Raw genomic sequence first — 25,784 nt, 5'->3', positions numbered from 1 at the left:
TTTATCTTTAGGATAATCTTGTAAAAGGCTCACGGTAATCTCAGTAGTTCAAAGTGAAGCAACAGCAGGATTATAGAAACGTGATACATAATGAAACACAAAACAGAATGCAAATATGCATTGTGTCAGGTAGACAGCGTGTACATGTATGAAATGTCAAACAAATGTGAAGACTTTATTGCGCAATAGAAGCTGCCGGACTTGTTTAGCATGCAAAGATGCTGTGGTGTAATCCTGTTATCACCATCTGTACTTGAACACACAGAGGTACGCCCACAGATGTAGGGAACACACCCAAAGACCAAACTGCCCGGTTAATCTCCCTGCATCTCAGCTTTAGTCCGTTTCACACAGTGATTGCAATTCGTTGTAACTTCAGACAAGTTAAAACCAAATGCCAATGTATTTGGCTCCACCCATCTTCCCTGTCCCTACTGAAGAAAAGCAGTCCCACAGCATGATGCAGCCACAACCATGTAGCCCCGTAGATTTGTGCATAAGTAAAAACTCAATTTTGGTTTCATCCGACCAGAGCAGTCTCTGGTTGCCATGTCACCTACAAATGTTAACCTGGAGAATATGAACTTTAAAGCAGCTTGTATCATCTTACAGTACCTGTAGCTCAGAGAATAGACTTTAAAATATTGTTGTGGGTTATAAATCACTGAACGACCTCTCCAGAACCAGAACCAAATATGGAGAAGCAGCATTCAGCTTCTATGCACCACAAATCTGGAACAAACAAATTTGGAACAAACCAGAAAACTGTAAAACAGCTGAAACACTTAGCTTCTTTAAGCCTCCAATTCATAATAACTGGAACATTAATCAACAGACTTGATGTGACTTAATGATGGCATTTGACCAAATGTAACGTTTAATGCTTGTAACGTGACTGATGGCTGCATGATGTTTTTTTTATGCTGTAAAGCATTTTGAACTGCCTTGCTGCTAAAACGCGCTAAATTTTTCAACACTTTCAGAAATCTCCTCTCACACAAACCAGTAACAGCACCTAGACATTAGACTCACCCAAACCAAACACCAGTGGCAGGTTTGTCGTCAACTTAAACTGCATCCAGTCAAATGTTTAGCTGCTGCCATTAGTGGAGCTTCTGAGGCACCAGCAGGGGTCCAGTCAACCAGAAAAATGAAACCGCAAATGAAAATGACTCTCAGACTAATGCAATACCGGAAGCCAACTGGAGACACGAGCGTGCACGAGGGAAGTGTCGTTCCATGTAATATACATCAGTCTGGAAGAAGGCGGCAGGACTTCCATTCCCTCCTACTTAAACTAACAAAAGCAGTGCAGACTGAAACTGGAAGATATCGAGAAGATATCTTCCACTAAAAGGACTGGTTGTTGTTGGCATCTGAATATGACTGTTCTAAATATTATGTAACAAAACACAGCTATTATCATTGTGAGATTTTGATACATCAAAGAACAGAGCAGTGGAAAAAAAGACTAAAGATGAATTAGAGATTACTAGCAGTTGTTGCTATTGGACAGGGCTGACAGGTATTTCAGCCACAAATGATAGTATGTAAAGATGATGACAAAGAATATTTATACATTTTGACATGAAAAGAGAAAAATATTGCCAATTGTGATCTCTTCACACAACGTATGCAAAAACAACAAAAAACAGCTGTCGTGTTGCAAGTCAGCATTTTGTTTGCAAAATGAGGAACAGAAAGAAAGAAATAGTTCCTTAAATAAAATGAATGTCGGGTAAAATTATGCTGAAATGATACAAAAAATAAATAAATAAATAAATAAATGAGCCATGGCCAGAAATTAGAGGAAAGTTGTCCAAGTAGTTCAGAAAATCAAAGGGGAAATTTTATTTGCTCATAGGGCAAAAATAGGCTAAGACCTATTTTTGCCCGAACTCACTAATGTCACTTCCATATTTCCATATAACTTTCTTCCCTCATGATTCCATTCATTTAGGTGCACCAGTCCCTCCTGCAGCAAAACTCCCACAAAGCCCGTTGCTTCCACACCGTACTTTGTTCCTGAGCTTCAAGCCTTCAAACTTACGAAGGAATGTTGGGCTCACTTAAAATAATAATAGTAAATTTCCATTTCAGATTAAAGTTGAAATACCAAGAACAAGAAAATAAGATTTCAAGTACATTTTGATGTTGAAGAAAAAAAAGCTGAAATTCCATTTTGTGACTGAATTCCAAACATTGAGACTAAAGGTGATATATCATGAAGGATACTGACATTTTACTCATCTTTTCAACACTTCTCTCGTCATATCRACACTTTTGTTGATGTACGATTTTTACGTTTTTGTTGACTTTTTATTGTTTTTAAATCTTAAAACTGGTGAGCAACAAAAATTGACTATTTTTTCCCTCCAAGTGTCCCTGATACTCTGTCATGCAAAGCAGTGAATAAGTGTGAAGTTTTTTTTAGTAATAGAAATATCTGCACCACTTGTATTCAGGTCTCTTTATTCTGATTATTCATAAAGACCAATCAGTATCACCTTCCTTGAACTACACATTTATGTCCTACTTGGAGTCCTGTAGTCAGATATTGTGTGTATCAGGGCCAGTTTCCTTTCAGCACGCTACATAATCAAGGAAAGCTAGCAGCTTCCACTTCAATCAGGTTCTGATTAAAAGGAACGATTGTTTTAGAGTTAATTTGTCTCACCAAAGCTCTGGGATTGTTATGAACAATGTATACTTTAAGTAACAGATAACAGTAACAAATGTGGACAGTGTTTGACAGGTTGGGACAGAATTTACTGCAGGTTTTGCTGCACACTCTCCTGAACTGAAACCAAACTTTGATGGCTCACAGAAGGAAGAGAGGGAAGCTGCCAACGAGTGCTGAGCTTCTGCAGGAGCTGAAGTAGCCGTGATGTCAGCAGCGGTAACACACATCTGACAGACAGCAAATCGCCCAGGCTTCCAGGAGTGAGAGAGACTGTGAAAAAGCTGCAACTTGGTATTATACCTTACAGCAGTCTAATCTTTATCACATCAGATTGAATTTCCTTTTTGATAAATACACTGGATGACAACAGCTGATTAACATAGAAGTGACAACTTGTTTAAAACATTGAAGGGTCAACAGGGGTCAGCATAAAGGCTGAACARGCAGTCTTTATAAAGTAATCCAAAGTCTTTTTCTATACTTTCTTACTTCCCTTTACAACTGAAAACTTCAATTTGTTTTGAAGGTTTCTGTCACATAAAACCACAATTAAGTATACAGGAGTTTGTGGCTGTAACAAGAAAAAAGGTAAACACTTTCAAAAGACATGTATGTAATATTAGTCAATGTTATAAGAGAATATAAGTTGTTTAAAAAAAACTACTTATAGTGGTCTATTTTTATATTGGTCTACTATTTAAAAACATTCTAATAAAAAAAGTTATTTATTTGAAAACAATGTGGATAATTAATTTATTGTTATTTTTCATGTTAGCATTCTTATACATATGCCTGTCATGATAACATATTTTGCTGGACGATAAATTGTCCCGGAAGTTACTGCGATAAATGATAAGTGTTGTTTTGAGACTGTTTAACTATGATGTCTCTGTAAACAAAGTTGCACCAAAACACCAGACTGGAGAGCAGCTTTAGTAGAAAGAAAGAGAGAAAAGAGAAAAAATAATAATAAGTCATGCAAATTAATGCAGGCATAGTATTGATGTGTTACTTATTTTAATTATCAAATCAACAACTGATTTGTTTATTGTAACAAGCCTACTCATAAAATTACTACTTCATTCACCCAAGTCAATAAGTCAATAGTAATAGAACATAAGTCACTCTATAGACTGGTTGGTGTTTCTAATACAGACGCTCTAACCCAATCAGGTCTGCACCTTATCGTTGCATCTATTTTCATCTTCACGACTTTTCGCCTCGGTGGCGGCGTGTTTATTTTAGCTCTCAGGATTGTGTAATCACGCTCCGTTTGTCTGGCACACGGAAGGAAACACTGATAAATAAAGCAGTTTGTGAAGGAGACAAGGAGACTGAACAGCACAGCTACTACTACGGCTCCTGAAGCAGAGCAGCTCTGTTACAACGCAGCTCGATAGTATCTGGAACCGTAACCAGGTCATTACATAGCAACTGCTAGTTTAACAAGCCACTAGCAGGGATGCTACAGCTAATAATGATGTTGAATTGAAAAAAACCCCCCAAAAAAACGTCTGTCGGCCTTCTGTGGCGTTTGCTAATGCTACAAACCAAATGAGGGCAATTCATCAGATCAGTGAGTCTGTCTGCATGTGGATGAGGGAAGCAGACAGTGGGACCCGGGGGCCTCGACGCTCTGCTTATGTAACCTCACACACATATAGAAACATGCAGAGGCAGAGGGCAGCTTTTAGCCTCAGGGGAAAAGAGGGAGGGGGAGGACATGAGAGGTCATGTCTGGCTGCTGGCAGGTCGCAGGTTGGTCTACGTGAGACAGCGTCACATGGATGCTGCGTTTCCACGTGTGTACATCCGTTATTGATTCATTCAAGGCTGACTTTTAAATATGTTTCTGGTTAGTTCTGCATGGTGGAAACATTTATCTGCACTGTTTGGAACTTTTGCTCAAATAATGTAATAAACGCTGCTGCAGATAATACCAAGTTATAATACCAAATCTAGGGGCTCTGAGATTTGAGGAAAAAGATTACTATCACAATGAATTAGGGATGGGCAATATGGGTTAGAAATAAAATCTACAATATTTTTCATACCAGATCCAATTTTAATCAAATTTTTCTCACTTTCTTATATAACAACAAAAATACAAATGACAGGAAATATTGTCACAAATATTTTTATTTCATTCATCCATTCTGAGAGTTGTACAACGTAGTATTAGTGCCGGGTTATGAGAATTTTTGTCAAACAACGAGGACAGAGTCGTAATATTAACAGAATAAAGATCCGATTTTACCATAAGAATAAATTAGAGAAAAAATGTAGTCTAGTGAGAAAAAAGCTCGGAAAAGTTTTTTTTAAGGTATTGTTGTAATACAGATGCTTTTTTTTTGTTTCTTTCCAACATTAAAGATTGTCCTCACTTCCTTCTGTGAGTTTCAACGTCTCACACTAAATTCATACATCACTATCAGAGTCCATCCAACTGCAGGCATACTACTGATGTGTTACAGTGACCATCCTAATATTTTTCCTAACATTGTGTTGGATATGCGAGTCAGCTCCCTGAGGGGTGCCACTTTCAGGAGCTGTCCGGTGCTGAAGTGGACATCAGCGGATCACGTAAAGTCACAGAGAGTTTGCTTAAAGAAGTTTGAAATAGTATTGAAATTTTTTTTTTCTTTTTCTGTGTGACTTAAATTAAAGGAGAATCAGTTGATGGTCTTATTCACTCCACAGCAGCTTGTTTAAAGTTTTCATGTTTTATAGCAGACCCTGGTGAACGAGGTTCTGCTACCATAAAACAGCATCCAGACATCATGCACTCCACAAAGAAGAGGCAGAAGAGCTAGTGAGGAAGGACATATTTTCGCTTCCAAAACTAATCTGATTGGATGCTAGAAAAAAGTACTGATGTGTTCAAGTTGTGAATGGGGGTGACTGTGGCTCTGTGGGTAGAGTAGCCGTCTTCTGATCGGAAGGTTGTAGGTTTGATTCGAGCTTCCTCCTGCCACATGCTGATGTGCTCGTGGGTGAGGCACTCAACCCCAGTTGCCTACGTATCGGTATTTGTGAGTGTGAATGGGTTAAAGTGACTCAGACATTGTAAAGTACTTTGAGTGGTCAAAATGACTCAAAAAACGCTGTGTAAGTTCAGTCCATTTACCATTTAAAAAAGGAAATAGCTCATCAGTCATTCAAGAATAAAATAGCATCTCAATGGTAAACATTAAGGCAGCTTCTTGCTCCATAAAAAATACAGAGTTTCACTGATAAATCAGCACCAATTTTCTTAACTATGAAAGTGGTCCTTGTTCCAGCAACATCGCCGTCTTCCTGAGCCTGCTGGGAGACGTGCTGACGGATGAAATGTGGTGTGACAGCAGACCAGGCAAGATGCAAGCCAACATCCTGCTAACGGCCTGCTACAGACAGCTCCAACACACCAAGATCCAGGTATTGTGTGTGTGTGTGTGGGGGGGGGGGGTGCAGATTGAAACAGGAACTTCTATGGATTCCAGCTCAACAGTCACTATTAAAACTACACAACTCAATACAAGCTACATTCCTTTAAAGCTCCTCAGCCTGAATATAAGCAAGTGTAAAACTACATCAGCAAAGCCTGCAGGTACAATGTCTGTTGTTTCTAAGCAAAGGCATTTTTTTTTTTTTTACATTAAATGTGTTTCAGAAGAAACACATTTAAGTGTTTCTTCTGAAACACTTAAATGTTTCAGAAGAAACAAAACTTCACATTTTAATAGCTCCATTCTTCATCATCCAGGTCCTTAAGAGCAAAGCAGGCCCAGATCATTACTCTACCACCACTCTATTTTCATAAATTATGTATAGGCCCTACACCTCAGAATCGAAAATGAACTTTCAAAAAAAGAAAAAAAAAAGTGATCAATAACATTTCATTGATGATTTGACAAAGTGAGTTTGTGTCGTAGACATGGAATTTTATTGTGATATTTTGTGGTGCTATTGTGATAATGATTACTTGAGCTCTCAAAACACATAGAACTGCCCTTTTCAATAGTTCAAATATTAAATATGCCTTAATATGCACAAATATGTGTGATAGAAACTGTCTTGACAATAACATAGAAGTTAATAATCTACAATCCTCCTTATCTCTGCTCTTGGGGGTAAAGCTAATTAATGACTAGTGATAATGAATGGCACTCCTTGATTGGTTGCTTTGCAAACACCAGCTAATAGTGCATCTGTTAATGTTGCAACTAAATATTTCCAGCTTCTCAAACTGCATTCTTACAGATCGGGTGGCGGGCGGAATCCATAATTTGAAAATGTAATAAATTGGAGTTATGTTCCACAGACAAGTTTCTTCGTTGTTAAATGTGCTATTCTCAATCTTTCAAGCATAAAAGATGATAAAATATTCCAAGGTTAAATGTTTTATTTAATTAATATTATCCACCCAGGCAGCAGTGAGGTGGTCAGCAAACTAACAGAGGTGGATATCCCGCCACCTCTCTTCCCCCCTTGGTATCGCCGCGGCTTTGAAACAGAAACGTTCCCTATTGAGTCTCCAGTAGCTTTTCAAGAGCAACCAGTTGGATGTGTTGGAGCTGAACTACGTGAGTTCTTGCTATAGCCTATAGACGAAAGCCCACGAGTGCGAACAGAACAGCCAGAAACATCCGCATTCCTCCCGGTCTATATGCTGGCACCGTGCCGCTAACGTCACTGCCCTGACCCATTAACGGAGAATGTAGGTTAGCAAGTTTGTGGCTCCGGCTGTCAGGTAATGCAGCATAATGACAGACACAAAAGTCTCGACAGAGGTTAAAGTGAACGTTGACGTTTCATAGAAAGCCGACATAGTCCGCCTTAATGTGCGGGCAGAAGTACAGTGAGCAGGCCGGGGGGTTGACGTGAGGACACCACTCACCTTGCACCGCCGTGACTGACAGCGAGGCGCCTCTCTCTCTCTTTCTCTGTGTCACTTTGTAGCGCTGTAGTCCACTCCGGATAGAAAAGCACCTCCAGCAGAGTCGGCATAAAACATGTCACCCGGAGCGGCAAATTAAAGAAAAGAGAAACAAATGAACGCTACAGTGTAATTCCGGTCAGCTTCAGCCGGTTCGCCTGAAGCTCCTGTGGGAGACTGCTTCCTCTTTCAACGAGCTGTCAAGAGCGAAAACAGGCGACAGCAGCGACCTGCCACCCCGGGACTGCCAGGATTTCACGGTCACGGTGTACGTGGGGGAGGAAACTCCACGGTGTTGTTGACTAGTTCGCCGCGCTCGGGTCCTGTCCCGTGTCTGTACAGCGCTGGTGAAAGCGGGTCAGCTGGAAGCGGGGATGATACATCACTAGGCTCTGCAGCACCCTCTACTGGCAAGACAGGAACACTGCCGCCATGGAGGTTACATAATAAACAGTCAAGCCAAACAAGCTGTTTTCATGACATTCTACTCTACAGTTTTAGTATGCTAATGACCTTCTGTGTTTAACGTCAAAAGTGACCACAGAGGAAAAACTACCATTTGCTCCACTGATTGGTTTGTTGGAAGGCAAGCTAAAATATATTAAAACTATATCTGAATATAACTTTTCAATCAGAATCAGCTTTATTAGATAATATTGTGTGTTGTTTAGACAAGCGATTTGTCTCCTGTTTCAAGCAATCACCGCGTATAGACATTAAGTGTCAATATATAAACTGTAGAGGAAATAAAATAAAGGATAAAATTAATAATGTGTAAAGAAAATAAAAAATGGCATGTTGGTGCAAACATGATTATTTTGTTTCATAGCAGAACAGATAACTGCTCAGGCTTTAAGCAATCTTTTCTGGGTTTTGGTATCGGTACTACTGCTGCAGTCTCTATCCAGCTTTAAGGTATTATTTCACATTTCCATACTTTATTATTCAAATCAAATAAGATTAACTTTGATATTCACTAAGTTCACTTATCATTATAACATATTTGACTTTCCTCAAGGAAGGTCTAAACTCCACTATTGAAAAATAAATACTAATGACATTACCTTGTTCTTATTTTATTATTTCCTCATTTTCTAATAAGGTTGCTACCCTACATTTTCTCTACTTTTCATTAGTTTTGTTTTCACTACGAATTTGGAAAATATTTGCTCTAACATTATTGCTTCTTCATTACTTACTGCTGTTGCTCCATTACAAATTAAAACAGAACAACCAGACTCTCTTATTCCTCCATTCATTCAGTTCATCATCTTTCAGTCTTTCTCTCTAAGTCTCATATTTCCCTCTCTTCTTTCTGCTCAAAGACACCTTGAATCTGGGTGGATCCAACGTCTGCTGGAGGTGAAAGCTGATTGGCTGCTGCCTCTCTGCTCTGACATGTGACTCACTGGTCAAAGCTCAACCCAGTTTCTGTTTTCAGGAAATGAATCTCACACAGTCACTGTGACCGAGAGCAGAATCAGCTGGACAGAGAAACTTTCTCCTGTTCCATCTGTCTGGATCTACTGACAGACGGAACAGTAGATCCAGTAGCTGTGGGCACAGCTACTGTATGAAGTGTATTAAAACCCAGTGGGATGTAGAGGAACAGAAGGGAATCCACAGCTGCCCTCAGTGCAGGGAGACGTTCACACCGAGGCCTGTGCTAAAGAAGAACACCATGCTAGCAGCTTTAGTGGAGCAGCTGAAGAAGACTGGACTCCAAGCTGCTGCTGCTGACCACTGCTATGCTGGACTTGAAGATGTGGCCTGTGATTTCTGCACTAGAAGAAAACCAGTGGTGGGAAGTAACAAAGTACAAGGACTTTGTTACTGTACTTAAGTACAATTTTCGTGTATCTGTACTTTACTTAAGTAGATTTAATAATGGGTACTTTCTACTTTTACTTCACTACATTTTACAGAAAGTATGTGTACTTTGTACTTCACTACATTTCTACAAAAGTGTTGCGTTACTCGTTACATCCAAGTTGCGTTGTGCTTTTTGTCCGTTAAAATGTGAAATTCAGGAACTTAAGGTGGCGCCGTAAAATCCAAGCAATAACGTGACTTACTGTCTGTTGTCACCCATCGGCTCCACCTTTACAAGCACACAGAGCTCCAAGACATGCACAGTGGTTTCCTCTGAGCGGGAGAAGATGTCTGTCTAATCGTCAGTAATATAATAGCGCTGCATAAATCGATATGGCGACATGTAAAATCAGCAGCGCTTCGCTTTCACAGACGGTGGGAACTTCGTCCAACTTTTAGCATCACTTGGAAGGAAAGCTTAAARAAAGGTAAGATCTGTGGACGTGATGCTAGCAAAGCTAGCTGTACTGAGACACATGTTGCATCTGCGATGAAAAAAAGTTGTCACTCATGCGCTGAATTATTGTGTGGAGGTGTTTGAGGTGTCGCATATATGGGACAACGCTGGTACCAAAGTGCAATAAAGCGGTATGACATTCAGGAACGATCCGATTCTTCTGGATGGATCTTTACTGATTAAATTTATTTCAGCTCTAAGTATTTAATTTCTAGGTGTTTTATGGGAATGTGGATCTTTCAGATCAATTTGAGAAGCAATTTTGATAGGTAAAAGTTATATATTTTGTGTCATGTAGCACGGTCACATGACCGTGCTACATGACACGGTCATGTGTCATGTAGCACGTAGCAATAGGTGGGTAGTCTTGACCACCTACCCACCTATTGGGTAGGTGGTCAAGACTACCCAATAGGTAGTCTTGACCTATTGGGTCAAGACTACCTATTGGGTAGGTGGTCAAGACTTGGTATTGACCACCTACCCAATACCAAGTCTTGACTTGGTATTGGGTAGGTGGTCTTGACTACAACTCTGCTATGTGGCTCCTYGGTTGCCTGTCCTCTCCCACCCACCTTCTTTCCATCCCCCTTCTGTTGGATTTCTTTAAAAATAAATGCCTCTAGTGGCAAAAAAAGTGAAGTTAATGTTATGTTTGGACAGGAGACAAGATGTTTCCATCCCTGAAATTATGATGCATAGGTTCACATATCTAAGTCTAAACTATGTTACAGAAAGTAAACACAATAAAAACATGCTTTATCTGTGGCATTGTTCATTAAAATGGCACATTTCTAATGTATTAAAATTAAATACGTTCAGTTCACTTAATGATACTTGCAATTAGGTAATACATTCAGCAAGTACTTTTACTTTTAACACTTAAGTATTTTTAAAAGCCTGTACTTTTTTACTTTTACTTAAGTACAAATGTTAATGTGGTAGTTTTACTTTTACTTGAGTACATTTTTGTCTGTGTATTTGTACTTCTACTTAAGTAAATTCTTTGAGTACTTTCTCCACCTCTGAAGAAAACTGAAAGCCATCAAGTCCTGTTTATTCTGTCTGGCCTCTTACTGTGAGAACCACCTTCAGCCTCATTATAATGTGGTTCCTTTAAAGAAACACAAGCTGATGGAGCCGACCAAGAACCTGCAGGAGAACATCTGTTCTTGTCATGATGAGGTGATGAAGATGCTGATCAGAAGTGTATCTGCTATCTCTGCTCTGTGGATGAACATAAACATCATGACACAGTGACAGCTGCAGCAGAAAGGATTGAGAGGCAGAGAGAGCTGGAGGAGAGACGAGGAAACATCCATCAGAGAATCCAGGACAGAGAGAAAGATGTGAAGCTGCTTCAGCAGGAGGTGGAGGCCATCAATCACTCTGCTGAGAAAACAGTGGAGGACAGTGAGAAGATCTTCACCCAGCTGATCCGTCTCCTCCAGAAGAGAAGCTCTGAGGTGAAGCAGCAGATCAGATCCCAGCAGGAAACTGAAGTGAGTCGAGTCAAAGATGTTCAGGAGAAGCTGGAGCAGGAGATCAGTGAGCTGAAGAGGAAAGACGCTGAGCTGGAGCAGCTCTCACACACAGAGGATCACAACCAGTTTCTCCTCAACTACCCCTCACTGCCAGCACTCRGNGAGTCKAMACMCTCATCCAGCATCAACATCCGTCCTCTGAGACACTTTGAGGACGTGACAGCAGCTGTGTCAGAGCTCAGARACAAACTACAGGACGTCCTGAGAGACTCATGGAGAAACATCTCACTGATGGTCACTGAGGTGGATGTTCTACTGTCAGAACCACAACCAGGACCAGAACCGAAGAGCAAAGCTGGTTTTTTGAAATATTTATGTGAAATTACACTGGATCCAAACACAGCAAACACACTGCTGGTTCTATCAGAGGGGAACAGGAAGGTGACGGTGAAGAAACAACATCAGTCTTATTCTAGTCATCCAGAAAGATTCACTAATCAGATTCAGGTTCTGGGTAGAGAGAGTCTGATTGGACGTTGTTACTTTATCAGTTTATGTATCAGTCACATACAAGAATATCAGCAGAGCAGGAAATGGAAATGAATGTGGATTTGGATGTAATGATAAATCTTGGGCTTTAAATTGTAACGCTTCTAGTTTTGGTCACAACAACATCTGGACCTCCATCTCAGGTCCAGTTTCCTCCAGACTAGGAGTGTACCTGGATCACACAGCAGGTCTTCTGTCCTTCTACAGCGTCTCTGAAACCATGACTCTCCTCCACAGAGTCCAGACCAGATTCACTCAGCTGCTGCTGGCTGGAGTTTGGCTTTTGTACACTGGATCCTCTGCAGAGTTCATTAAACCCAACTAGATTTCCTCTCTTCTCTCTTATTGCTGATCAGCCTTCATGGTTTTGCTCTTCTGTTCTTTATTTCTCTGGTTTAAATGTAGTTCTCAGTCTCTGTGTTCCAGCAACCATTAATGATCTTTGCTGATGTTTGTTTTCATTCTTTTATGATAGAAATAGTTCTCCACCAGAAAATCCCATCTTCTCTGGGGTTTAATAACTTTTGCTTTAATATGTGTATTGATATATCTGGATGTTCTGATTGTCTTCCACTGATCTGCAGAACAATCATTCTTGTTTAAATCTGTTGATATTGAAGTGATATGAACTTTCTTCTATTGTCTTTATTGTGATACAATGCAGAAACTGAAACTAACCTCTTTGAAGCTATGCTGTTTTGAGTCATTTAGATTTAGATTAGAACAATAACTGACTTTTATTCTGCTTCTTTGGCTTTATTCAATAAAACAACTTGATTCCAGAGACATTTTATTTTTTTCCTCTTCATTATTACAATAAATTGTGAGTTTTGTCGTCTAAAATGCTGAAAACATTTCATTCAGAGGGTCTCGTGATGCTAGAGAGGATCAGATACACACCTATTGCTTACAGGGTCAACAGGAGCAAAAATCTGAAATGAGTTACAGTAGATTATATGAAATAGCATTCATTTAAACCACACTCTTAGATGTGTGTCTTGTAAAATCAATATGCTAAGTAATCTTCAGTTCTCATAAAATACTATTATATCAAATATGATTTAAAATAAATTTGAGTTTGTAATTTAATGTCTTGAAATTGGGCCTCTGTCTCTTTAAAAACTCCTGCTCTTTCAGAAACTCTGCCTACAGGAAGTCATGACTATTGACTGTTTAACAATGTTTTTATCAGCACATCACTGTGAAGTAGCTACCATAATGAGCTCAACAGATTCTTAGTTCCACCAGGTGTTTGCTAATTACTGCTGGCTAGTCTGAAGGAATTGAGTGGAGGAGTTATGAGGGAGGCCCGCTCTGTGAGGCGGAAAACTGTAGCTTCAAGAAAGAACAGTGTCTCAAAGGCGGAGTTAGCTCCACCCAGGTGTTTTGCACAGCTGAATGGTTGCCATGGGAGATTAAAAGATTTATCAAACATGCACGAAAGAATCAAAACAACACTCTAGGTATGTTGTTTTTAAATGAGGAAAGAACATTATAACGTGATGCAAAGCTCAAAAAAGTAAATCTTGCATAATACTGCCCCTTTAATGAGAGGGGAGATTATCTTTCCAAATGAGATCAGGTTAGAAAACCTTTTTGTCCCCTAATAAATGAAACATTCAGTTTAAAACTGCATTTTGTATTTTCTCAGGTTATGTTAGTCTGTAAATTAAAAGCTGCTCTTAGTGTTGTGGTATTAGGCTAAGACAAAAGAAGACCCATTTGTCCCCTGTATGAAATTTTAATATTTCATACAGGGGGCTTAAAAATGGGCGTGGCCAACGGCTCTACAGCGCCCCCTAACGTGAGGTAGGCCCACAGATAAATTGTGCAAAGCTGAAATTTGGCGTCACTTTGTAAAACAAGAAAAAAAGGTCTCTTGGAGTTGGCCATCTTGGGTCAAAGTGTTCATTTTTGGGCACTTTTCCCACTTTTCATACATGTTGAACTTTAAGAAACTCCTGGAGAGCTTTTCAGTTTGCAGCTTGTCATGAGTGCTTGGAGAAGAACATTTGTCTGCATTTCATCTTGTTCATCAACAATAGAAGCCAGACACACAACACACCATCGGTCTGTTTTGCTGTGCATATGTGCTTTTTATTGCAATAATACATCTGCACATTAACATTTATTTACACACATACACACACCGCCAATGGTCTGAACAGAACAGTAAGTTTCGATTTTTTTGTTTTCTTTTTTGAGCACTGAACACATTGCAACAAAAAATACAAAATGATAGCCAGCTGTCTTTTTTCGGGGGTGTACACAATTATTTCACACACACACAATTGCATTTGAATAAACCTTAATCAACCATTCATACACACACCATACACATGCAGCACGGGGTTCCCCACAATGAACTGAACAGCACTGCGTATAGATGATCCGTTAGGTGATTTTATTTTTACACTAAAATCAAATCAACATCTCCACAGGAAGGAAGATCATATTGATATACTAGGAAATATCAATAATCTGTTCATATACTGTTTTTTCCTCTCTTTCTATATATATATATACTATTTACAGAACAATGTCATACTGTGTCTTTAAAGGGATTACATTTACACATGAAACAGCGTTTTTGTACAGCCACACCTAAATCACTAAAAGCCTCTCATGTGTTCACACCTCAGCAGCCAAACGGCCTCAGTACTAGAGTCAGTTTCATTTTGAACGGCTCATGAGGACATATGACAATAACTACCATCAGCGGGACGAGAAGGAGGCAACAAATACAACAGAGAGTAGAGCTAAAAACGCCGCCTCCTCTTTTTTTTGTATTTTTTTACGCACAATGCACAAAACAACACCTCTTTTATTTTCTCCACAATCATCTATTGCAAGTTCCTTTACAGAGAACAGAGTTTCACATTACAACTTCCAATAGTTGGCTGCAACATGTTGATATAAGTGCCATTAGTGACGCCGGTGAGCGTGAGCGTGAGGGAAGGAGACACGGAGACGTTTTCTCGTTTGGACATGCGGAGGGGGAGAGGAGTTAGACCAGGGATCAGTTTTCTCCTGTCACGTTGGTTCATGTTTATGGTTTTGCAGAAAGGGAAAGTCTCCTTGGCTCCATTTGCTCCCTCTGCTCTTACAAGCTGCGATCACTACAGAAAGGAAGGAATTAGAAAAAGAAGGCAAGGTTTGTTTTGTTCATTCTGAAAGTTCAGAGAAGCTCACCGACACCTTTGAGAAAAAAATGCAACATACGTGCACAGATGAGATGATGGGAGGAGAACAGAAAGACAAACAGCTCAAAAGAAGAATAACTCAGTCATCAATATGTGTATCACAACATCGTTCTTAAAGGGGCAGCATTATGTGATTTCCTGTCACATACTGGCGAAATGCACTGCTCAGTCAGAAACAACCAGTCAGAGTCAGGAGGAGGGTCTTAGCGCAGTCAATCACCCACCAGTACACCTCTGTTCCAACAGCTATTACATAGGTAAGCAGAGCAAGCAACAGGAAATGTTTATTTGGTGAAATATCTATAGCCGTGTGAAATATTATGTTCCATGAAATTAACATACTTAAAACAAAAACAATGGAATTTTTATTTTGGTTGTTGATTTTTTTTTTTGTTGTTGTAGAGATTCACTGCAAAGATACATTGTTATAATCGAGAAAAGATTGAACAAATTCAAGTTGCCTTTAAAGTGAAATGTATTTGTGTATTTATGAAAATGGCAGCATATATCCAAAATTAATTGATTCTAAGGCAACTTTGTCTTTTACAAAACAAATCAGCAGCACTTTATAAAGTGTAGCGTTAGCTAATGTTAGCATACTGTAACAAATGTCCAACTTGAATTATGCTAGCAAAGTGCTAATGATTCTCACATCAGCTGGTTTTCTCATTTCAGTTACTTTGTGATCAAAGTACGACTCAGTCTGTTAGCAAAAGATCCAAAACCTAAACACTACTCTAACTAGCCAACTACAGAGTCTAGTAGCTCTAGATCTAGCTGTTGGTCTTACCAGGAAAGAACGACTGACAGCTTAAATTCGGATTTGATCGCCTTCATTCAACCTGGTGATTGCAAAATAAAGTCACTGAGGTTAGTTAGTGTTCAGTCCAAATCACTGCCTGCTGGATTTGTTATGGAGCAATAAGTTCTCCTTTAGGGTTTAACTGAATGCAAACTAAGAAAATTAAAAGAAGAGACACGTCAAAGCAATGGTGTCCAAACTTTATGACAAAAGTTTGAAAACACACAGGGCCTCAAAAATTTAATATTTGACATAATTATAAAAAAAATGTTGTGCCTTTTTTCATTTGATCTACTTTTACTCAATAATAAACCAAAAAAAAAACAAACAACTATTTTATTGATATTAACAACCTAGTTGGATTTTTGTAGAAAACGGATCAGAAAACCATTAAAGAAACAAAACATTTAAAAAAAAGGTTTAGTAAAACACAGCCCCACTGTTTCTTTGTTCTCTTATTTGGGCTGTAAGGTTTGATTTTGAGTAAAAGCAGGTCAATAACTGATTTTTGTCACTCCAAAATTCAAATTAACACAAAAACTGTGGTAAGAAACAGAAGTCTACTTTTTACACCTAATATTTAAAAAATAGCAGTCAGTAAAAAATAATCCCTTAACTGATGAAAAAGTGTCCATCTGGATCAACCAACTATGATTTCAGGCCAGATTTGCTCAATTTTAGAACTGAGGTCGCCCCAAACCCATCAGAGGGCCGCAAACGGCCCCCATGCCACACCTTGGACACCCCTGCTTTAAAGGAAGGAGGATGACGACGACACAGGATGAGTTCATCAGCTGATGGAGGCTGCTACCGTCACTTAAAATAGTGATTATACTTACGCTCCCTCGTCTCTAAGCAGAGTCATGAATTTGATCACTCTGTAATCTGGATCCATCTGCAGACAGAGATGGAGGCAAAAGGAGAGAGAAAAGGGTTGAGAAGCAACATAAAACATAACAAATATGTGCTATAAGAACCGCAGTGACATAAAAAACATTACAAAGTATGGCTATGATTCCCTACATCTCAGATTAGAAACATTATTACCAGAACATTATTCAAAAGTCAAAAACTGTGGTAAGAAACAGAAGTCTACTTTTTACACCTAATATTTAAAAATAGCAGTTAGTAAAAAAAATCCCTTAACAGATGGAAAAAAAGCTATTTAATGATGAAAAGAAGCATTTGATTGAACATGTAAGACGTAGCTAAACTTCATTTAATATTCAGTATTAAAAATCAGTTTTTGAAACAAAAAACATTCAAATTTGTTAAGAGCTTGCAGAAACATTGCTCTTCCTGACTTCAAACTCTGTTAGATCTTATTCGATTTTCTGCCTGTGACCTGAGGCTTCGTACCTGCAGCGACATCTCTATGAGCACCAGCAGCTTCTTGATGCCGATCCAGACCCGCTTCCCTCTCAGCTGCTGGCCGATGCTGGCCCGCTCTTTATCCGTGAAGCTTCCGAGCAGCTGCGAGAGCCAAAAGGAGATTTATGGAGATGTTCAGTGTCACGCTCCAACCCTCCACCCACAGGGAGAAAGACATGTTCTCATAACAACACTGATGACATGAAAAACATTCTTCCGGTAGCTTGAGATCCTGGTTAAAAAAATAAGGAAGACGTCAAAACTGGCTTTGTCCCTTTGAGCAAAGAAGCTAAAATAAGCATTTTTTATTCATTGTTGAGAAAGTTTAGACCCTTCAGGATCTTTCTTTCTGTGCTGTACCTCTAAGGCGTCCACCAGCTGCTCCCCAGTGGAGATGTTGGGGACGTGGATGGTGGTGCTGAAGGCGTCCAGCATCTCCATCTCCTGCAGGACGTCCTTCCTGCTGGTGGTGCCGATGATGAGCAGCTTCCTGCCCTGCACAACCAACACATGACGCCGTTTCATCCGCCTCTGATTGCACCGCAGCATAAAACCCTCCATTCATGTTCAAATGCTGAAAGACATCTGCTCATATTTTCATGCAAAATTGCTGTTGATGGTATTGTTAAGATAAAACATAGAAGTAAAAGAAAAGATAAGAAACAAAAGTAAATTTTTCTCTATGTCAGATTCATGCTAAACCGAATCTGGGCAATGTTTTTTTTTATACTTGGAAAATGAATGTGCAGTCATAGAACATACAGATTATTTTGAAAATATATGATAACGATTTCAAAAAAATATATTTCTGAGAATGTATTTGTTCAACAGATTTGATATAGTGTTTTATTTGTGTTCTTGCTGAGTAAGCAAATCCTGGCATAAAAACCAAAACTCTACAAACCYGACCCTGGCACCCCGGCACCCTGCCCTTTGTAGGGTCCAATCTCTTCAGGGAATCTTTTAAGGGCCCTACATTTTTTAGGGCTGCAATGAACAACTGCATTTTAGTGATTATGCTATAGATCATTCTGATGATTAATAGATTAATCGGATTTAAAAAATGGCCCATTCTACATCTTTTTTTTTTACTTATCCGCTTATGCCTGTTTAATACAATATTAGAAATGCGTTAAAAAATACAAATAAAAATTTATTTACTTTTCAAAGAAAATAAATATTTTATTGCCTAAATGCAATAACAGGATTTATTTAGTGTACATTTGATCATTTGTAACAAAAAATACTTGTAACACCAACATGTGAAAATCTCGTCCCTTTTCTGTTTGATATAACAGCAACAGTTAATAATATCAATGTTGTTGGTATTTTTCGGATTAACAGATTAATTAATGGATAACAAAAGAATATCAGGTGAAGCCAAAAACACATTTTGAGGAGTTCTATATAGAATATGTTTACAAAGTTTTTTTAAATCTTTAATACAAACCATATTTACTTTTTGTACAGTTTTGTTGTAATTACTGAGTATGCTGTTCTTTCAGTAGTTGTCCTTTTCTTAGTCTGTACTTAACGATTAATCGATAACTAAGTTAGTTGACGATTATTTCAATAGTCAATTATCACGATTAATCAGATTAATCGTTTCAGCTCTGAAAATTTGTCAAACTTCATTTCAAAATTGGTATCTAGCTGATTGACTAATACTGCACCCTAAGGACTGGTTGAGACATTATTTATTGATCTACCACTACAATTTCATTATGTTCTAGAAACAGAATAACAAATAAACAAATTGTATGTCTAATGTCTTACTCAATTGTGAAGTGGAAGTAGAATAATAGTTTGATTTTCTTGTTTAAATAAAAATCTGATTTGCATGGTTCAATACGGTGAAGCCACAAGTCTTTCTGCTGATAACTGAGGATTATATTGAGTGTATTTTTCAGTGTTCAACATGAATGTCTGCAGGCTTCAGAAGATCTCTCACCTTGGGTGGAGGTTTTTTAAGCAGCACTAGCAGAGCCTGCAGCACAAGGTTGGAGAAACGAGGACCAATAGGCACATAGTCCAGCAGGCGCTCGATGTCATCCACCACCACACAACTGAGCTGGGACTTGTATGCATCATCAAAGACCTGGGAGAGACAGAGAAGACTGGAGGTGAATATAAACRTGTGATTGTTTCACTATGAAGCCGCACACCGTCTGCAGGACTTGCCTTTTTGATAGCCTGGCATTTGGAGATCTCAGAGTTTCCAATCATCTTGTCTGGAGAGCAGATCTTAATGAAGGGGAACTGAGAGTCCTCTGCAATCTTCGCTGCCAGGGCTGTCTTCCCACTGTGAGGCGGACCTGAGGGCATAAACACAAGTGGCACACTTTACTGTCCGAGTCTTGTTGCTTTGGAAGGCTTTGGTTGAACAGTTTGTCTACCCTCCAGGAGTACGGCCACCAGAGGAGTGCGGTCGCTGTTCTTGGTCTGCTGGACGAGCAGCTCTCCGTCATCCAGGACGTGGGTAACGGGGTCGCCCCATTTGATGATCCCGTTCATGATGAAGCTGGAGTAATCCTCCTGGTTTGTGCCAAAAGCCTGTAAACAAAGCATTGGGTGAGAAACTCTGTGTCGCCCATGTTTCATGTCGATGGACCACAGAGATTTTACGCAACAGGAACCTAGAGTGTTACATACGGGCTTGATGTCGTTGTTGAGGGATCCCATGAAGTCAGCCCTGGTGACCTGCAGCTTCTCCGCCCGCTCCATGTCCACCTCAACTGTAGATGTAGCCTGGAGAAGATCAATGAACCAACGGCACATTGATGGAGAGGTAACTTTTTAAACTACTTTGTCACTTCAGATTTACAAGTCGTCTACGCCTATTACTAAGGTTGAGATCAGATCTCATGTCAGGATATTAGAACCTTTCATTTCTGAGGATCTCTTTACTTTTCTACTGACGTAAAGCAAATAGAAAGACGTTGGGAGTTAGGATTTCAGGCCCTCACATCTACCAGGCCTGTGTCCTTGTAGTAACAGCCTATTGATTTTGTTTGATCCCTGCTGTCACTCTAACCTGCTTCTGCCTGCTGACTGTACATTGTGTGCAAACATTTGTAGAGCTTCAGTGAAAACAGAGCCTCATTCTATGCTGTTTGATGAGATTTCCTCCCCTAAAACTAAGTTAGCCTAAAGATGCTAACATGAAATATTTGCTTCCTGTCGGTGATTGACTTTGTCCTCAGCCGTAACGGCTGATGTTGAAACTGAATCCACCTCAAGCTGAGGCGCTGAGTGTTCCAGAGAGTCAGATGACCTTGATATGTCGGTTCATGGCGGTGGACTGTGCGGCCCGGACCAGCCCCTCCAGCTCGGCGCCGCTGTAGTTCTTTGTCTCTGCAGCCAGCTCTTTGACGTCAACATCTGTAGCCAGCAGGTTGAAGCTTCGCATCTTATTGGTGTGGATGTTCAGGATCTGGACGCGACCCTTCTCATCAGGCAGACCTGGAGGACGGGTGCAGTGGCAATGAGAGAAACCTAGACTAAAACTGATATCATACTACCAACACTGAACCTGGGTTTCTAAAGGTACCACTGAAAAATTATTGCAAAAATCCTATAGATCAAACCAAAACGCAGTAGGTGCAGAAAAGATACCCTTCAAGTCAATTACCTAAAGGGTACCAATGGGAAGTGTAAAAGATTGTTGTAGTCAATTATTGGGTCTTCTTACACTAGGCCCATGTTGATAGAAGTCTCTGGCCCATATGTGTTTATCTTGCACATGCTCCCCAACAGAAAACCCACAAAGCACTCCTCACATGGTGCATACAGTATGTGCACTGGAATAATAGCTTCATAAACTAAAACTAGAGATCAAAATGGCGGYCAAGCAAAGACATCAACTCACCGATTTCCATCTTCACCTCAAACCTGCCAGGCCTCATCAAAGCATCATCAATGAGGTCGGGCCTGTTAGTCATTCCTTCACACACAGAAAATCAGGGGTCAAGGAATCACAGGCAGAAATAAGAATTCATTGGGAGACCAAAAAACTAATATAGGAGCAGAGGCAAAAGTGTTTAAATAGTAAGAACTCTACAACATGGCTTCTGTCTGAGTTCACAGTCCTTACCAATAACCAGGATGTTGTTAAGTTGTTCCACGCCATCGATTTTCGACAGCAGCTGGTTGACCACCGTGTCGTGCACACCCGTGCTGCTGGCGCCCGTGCCTCTCTGCTTGCAGATAGCATCCAGCTCATCGAAGATGATGATGTGCAGGCCGCTGTTGGCACCAAGCTGAAAACAAAATTATTATTATTTTTTAAGTTTTATTCTTAAATATTTTTGCATTTGTAGCCTAAAAAGTACTATTGAGAAATCACTTTGTTTCACTAGAGAAAAGATACAACATCTTGGTCTAGGCAGCCTAGCAACCGTCTCTCACTCGCCTATGTTGGACAAAGGCTCATTTCAGGTGTTTCCAAGAGTGAAGACTCCAAGATGCTGTTGCCAACCTCTTCTCTCTAAAAAGCTCTCACTGACCCAACTCTGCCTGTAACTCTCTGACCAGCTCTCCGTTTCCCTTTGACTGGCAGCACAAGTCAGGAAGATATTCTCTTGCTAACCAGACAGACTCCAGCTATGAGAAGGCTTGGAAGAAAAAGATGGCCAGACCGAATTAGTCTGGAGTTTAACTCTTCATCGACAAAAAGTAAAAAGGTTCTTTCAAAGAGAATCAGCTTTAAACAGACACCAGACAGACATTTACAGCTTTCTAGAGGAGAAACACCATCCTCTATGTTCCATCCAGTTCCTCTGTTGGAATCCGAAGAGGACAAAGGGATCCTCTCCTTGGAGGAGCGTCTCCTTGGTCTTCCTCCAAGTTTCCTCTCTGTGGCACATCCCCAGAATACCTCACCAGGGAGGCATCCAGGAACCATCCTAATCAGATGCCCGAGTCACCTTAAGTGGCTCCTCTTACATGGAGAAGCAGTTACTCTACTCTGAGTCTCTCTGAGTCCCACCTAGATGACTAAGTTTGTCACCCTGTCTCTGAGGGAGAGCCCAGACATCTCATTTTGCTTATTTTCTTTTGCTCCAAAGAAATGTAAAAGCTCCACCAGCTTTGTCCACCAGTGGACATGTCGTCCACCAGATTCACCATCTTGGAATTTATTGCTTTAAGTCACAGGACAGAAAGGTCTCTCACCCTCTTCTGCTCCTCCTCTGCCTCGGCAAACAGCTTGCGGATGTTGGCCTCAGACTCTCCCACGTACTTATTGAGAATCTCCGGGCCGTTAACCACCTTCGGCTCACGGGCGTTGAGCATCTTGCCGATCTGCCGGGCCATTAGGGTTTTTCCACACCCTGGTGGCCCAAACAGCAGGATTCCCTTCACGTGCTTGCAGCCTGGAGCAAGAAAAAGCACAGTAAACAAAAAGAAAAGACTAGAAACAGATTTATAAAAAAGGAAGGTGTGACCAAAAAAAACCCATAATAAATGAAGGAAGAGTCAGGTAGTGTGGATGCAAGAAAGAAGAAGGAAGAGGTCATCTACTTTTGCTAAATGTAGGATTATTTTTCCAGCATTCCAATATCTAACTAATATTTTTTTAGATCTTTTCTACATTACGGATGTGAAAAGTGACAGATAATAGTGATAGATGTCTTACCCATCTGCTCCACAATGTCAGGAGGGAAAACCCTGGAAGCGAAGGCTCTGCGGAAAATGTCAGAGAATTCCTTGTCCAGACCTCCAATTCCCATTTTCTCAAAGTTCCAGTCTGGGTTGATGATTGTCTGCCGTGCCTCCTTGGTCTTTGCCTTACCTGTTCAAACATACACATATCATCAGATATTCTAAAGCCCAAACAAATAAAAGTCAAAATGTATCAACACTTTCAATAGAGCTTTTTTTCTATTTGGAAAAACATTTATAAAGTAAAATAGAGCAAGCCTGCTTATTTATTTATTTATTTTATTTTATTTTATTTTTTGTGCTTTTCTTTGCGGACAGCTCTGGTCAATTTTTGTTTGTTCTTGCTGCCATCTTGTGGAGAAAACGGACTCAGTCACAGGCCCTCCATGTTRCTCAGGTAGCGTTTTTGGCTTTACATTTACCTATAAGTCGGTATTCAAACACAGTCAGGGCATGTATATGGAAAGAAGTGGAAGAACTCACCAACTAGTGTGAGCGAAGAATTCTCTGCCTTCTCGAAGATGACCTGGCTGTTGCCCACCATCAGACCGATGTCGATCTGGTGGAGAAACCAGAGTTACTCACATTCCTTGTTTAGCTAATTCAAAATGTTTTTATATGCTCAGCAGTTATTACTGTATTGAAATAAAATCCTGCCTAAACATAAATTATGTTTATGATATTCACATTTCTTGAGCTGAACCTGTATTTAAATTAAATTTGTGAAACAGATAGTGCTTTTAAAACAAAAAAATAAATCTTTAAATAACAAAAACATAAAATTAAAAAAAGACCCCCGTATAAGAGTTTAAAATGTATATAAGCCTAATTAGAAGGCAAATCTAAGATCTGTGTCATTTTYGTCATATTTCAGGAAACGCAGAGGTTGTTAAGGTTGTTAAAGACACAGKCAAATCAAACATGACCCAAATGCTTCTGATGAGAGAATTGCATCATTACGATTCATTTTTGCTTTATTTAAAGTTTGATTCATTTAAATAAAGGTGCAGCTAAGAAAATGTGACTATCATTTGAAAGTACAAAAAAATGTCACTCATTTAAAAAAGTGCAGCTCATATATTGGATAGATTCATTGAAAAGAATGAAATACATGAGATAATTGTAGCCCATATGTAGAAACCAAGCACTTTTTCCTTCCACTCAACTCTCCATGTTATAATTTTTCCCAGAATTATACATTTTAAGGAATTGAATTTTGATTATGTATTATCTGTAAACTTTGATCTTCAACATTTGAAGAAATAAACACTTGAAAATGTTGCTATACAGAATGTATCAGTTTCACTTTCTGAAATCTGTAATATTTTTCACAATAATTTAATGTTTTGAGTTATATAGTCAGAGGGTCTGTGAACGTATGCTGCTGGTCTGTTGTCCTGCTAATCAACTGGAGTTTACTATATAATGTAGCCTCATTAGAAGTTTTAGACTTAAAAAATAATTACAATTATTTACTTTCTTGGATTATTATTTGGACTATTTCTGAGGTAAAACATAAGGATATGGCAACATTAATTCACTGTTTTCAAAAAAGATCATGTACATCTCTGCCATTTGAGTTTTAAATTTATTAAAGGGGACTGTTATGTATTTTCTAGGCACTTAGTGCCATTTTATAGCTATCTTCAATTGTTATAAAAATTATATATATGTCAAATATGACTTAAATAAAATTGAACTTAACATAGTGCCTTGAAATTGGTTCTCCGTCTCTTTAAAAACTCCTGCTCTTTCTGAAACATCATAGAACATGGCTCCTCTATTAACCCTTTAACGTTTTTTTGTTTTGTTTTTGTTTTTACCAGAGTTGCACTGAAAAGTAGCTCTTACAATGAGCTTAGCAGATGCTAAGTTCCACTAGGTGTTTGCTAATTGCTGCTGGCTAGTCTGAAGGAACTGAGGAGGGGGTGATTGGGGAGAGCTGCTCTGTGAGGCAGAAGCTCTGAAACCTGGAAACTGCAGCTCTGAGGAGGAGCTGTGCCTTGAAGGTGGGGCTAGCTCTACCCAGGCATTTTGTACAGCTGAATGGTTGCCATGGGAGATTAAAGAATTTCACAAACATGAATAAAAAAATCAAAGCAACACTCTAGTATGTTTTGCTATGTTTTTGAAGAGCGAATAATATGATGAAAAGCTCAAAATAGTCGATTTTACAAAGTACTTCCCCTTTAAATGAGTTTTCAATTTCAAAATATCGACATTGGAGGACTTCTATATTTCATAGTGGAACTTTATTTGTTTATAGTGAACAATGTTAAGTCTGATGTTACAAATAAAATTAGAAAGTTACAAGCAATTAGTGTTAGTATTATATCATATAAACTCTCTATAAATATTCAGATTGAAGTTCAGGGTTAGTAACTGTGATAAACCTAAACCTATCCCAGCCCTTTTAGGTCACCTTGCTGGGTTGGTCCAAAAGTTCCCCATGCTCTAACAAACTGATCTCCCTGGATGTCCACACCTGATGATGCTGTGAAAACGTTTGATGAGGTAAATTCCTATAGAATATAGAGTTGATCCCTCATGTTGCTCTCGTCTATTTAGAACTGAATATCTCTGTATGCTCATGTTCTAATTCATTATGGCCCGACTGCAGTCCTATCTGGATCATTCTACGTTCTGGGAAGCAATTTTCCAGCTCGCTCTCTGGAGTTTAATTATTTAAAACTAATGATATGACTCTGAACAATCAACAAAATCCCACTAGCGGCAGAACCGCTTCCAGCAGCAGCAGCAGCAGCAGCAGCAGCAGCAGCAGCA

General features: G+C 39.4%; 2 protein-coding genes and 1 pseudogene across 5 annotated transcripts in view; 1 reads left to right on the top strand and 2 right to left on the bottom strand.

Annotated features, from left to right (window-relative positions):
• The window catches only part of LOC103468293 (thyroid hormone receptor alpha), a 74,491-nt gene extending 66,523 nt beyond the window's left edge, over window positions 1-7,968 (bottom strand). The window contains exon 1 of one of the 2 annotated variants that reach the window (XM_008415257.2): window positions 7,563-7,968. The gene's annotated coding sequence lies outside the window, so the exon portion shown is untranslated. The remainder of the gene's footprint in view (window positions 1-7,562) is intronic. The other variant, XM_008415255.2, reaches the window with a different exon arrangement.
• A 1,187-nt stretch (window positions 7,969-9,155) lies between these two features.
• On the top strand, window positions 9,156-12,615 carry LOC103468509 (tripartite motif-containing protein 16-like; annotated as a pseudogene).
• A 1,419-nt stretch (window positions 12,616-14,034) lies between these two features.
• The window catches only part of nsfa (N-ethylmaleimide-sensitive factor a), a 35,542-nt gene continuing 23,792 nt past the window's right edge, over window positions 14,035-25,784 (bottom strand). For 2 of the 3 annotated variants that reach the window (XM_008415254.2, XM_017306267.1), the window contains 15 exons: window positions 23,484-23,559; window positions 22,975-23,130; window positions 22,512-22,711; window positions 21,433-21,598; window positions 21,208-21,282; window positions 20,614-20,801; window positions 19,992-20,087; window positions 19,736-19,892; window positions 19,521-19,654; window positions 19,291-19,437; window positions 17,700-17,834; window positions 17,328-17,441; window positions 16,808-16,863; window positions 15,957-16,008; window positions 14,035-15,082 (listed from right to left, as the gene is read on the bottom strand). In XM_008415254.2, the coding sequence (XP_008413476.1) occupies window positions 15,978-16,008; window positions 16,808-16,863; window positions 17,328-17,441; window positions 17,700-17,834; window positions 19,291-19,437; window positions 19,521-19,654; window positions 19,736-19,892; window positions 19,992-20,087; window positions 20,614-20,801; window positions 21,208-21,282; window positions 21,433-21,598; window positions 22,512-22,711; window positions 22,975-23,130; window positions 23,484-23,559 (1,731 nt within the window). In that variant the 3' untranslated portion in view covers window positions 14,035-15,082; window positions 15,957-15,977. The remainder of the gene's footprint in view (window positions 15,083-15,956; window positions 16,009-16,807; window positions 16,864-17,327; window positions 17,442-17,699; window positions 17,835-19,290; window positions 19,438-19,520; window positions 19,655-19,735; window positions 19,893-19,991; window positions 20,088-20,613; window positions 20,802-21,207; window positions 21,283-21,432; window positions 21,599-22,511; window positions 22,712-22,974; window positions 23,131-23,483; window positions 23,560-25,784) is intronic. The other variant, XM_017306266.1, reaches the window with a different exon arrangement.

This window comes from Poecilia reticulata, linkage group LG8 (assembly GCF_000633615.1).
Source record: "Poecilia reticulata strain Guanapo linkage group LG8, Guppy_female_1.0+MT, whole genome shotgun sequence".
Taxonomy (NCBI): Eukaryota; Metazoa; Chordata; class Actinopteri; order Cyprinodontiformes; family Poeciliidae; genus Poecilia; species Poecilia reticulata.
Note: the sequence above shows the minus strand (reverse complement) of the source record. Positions and strands in the feature narration are given on the sequence as shown.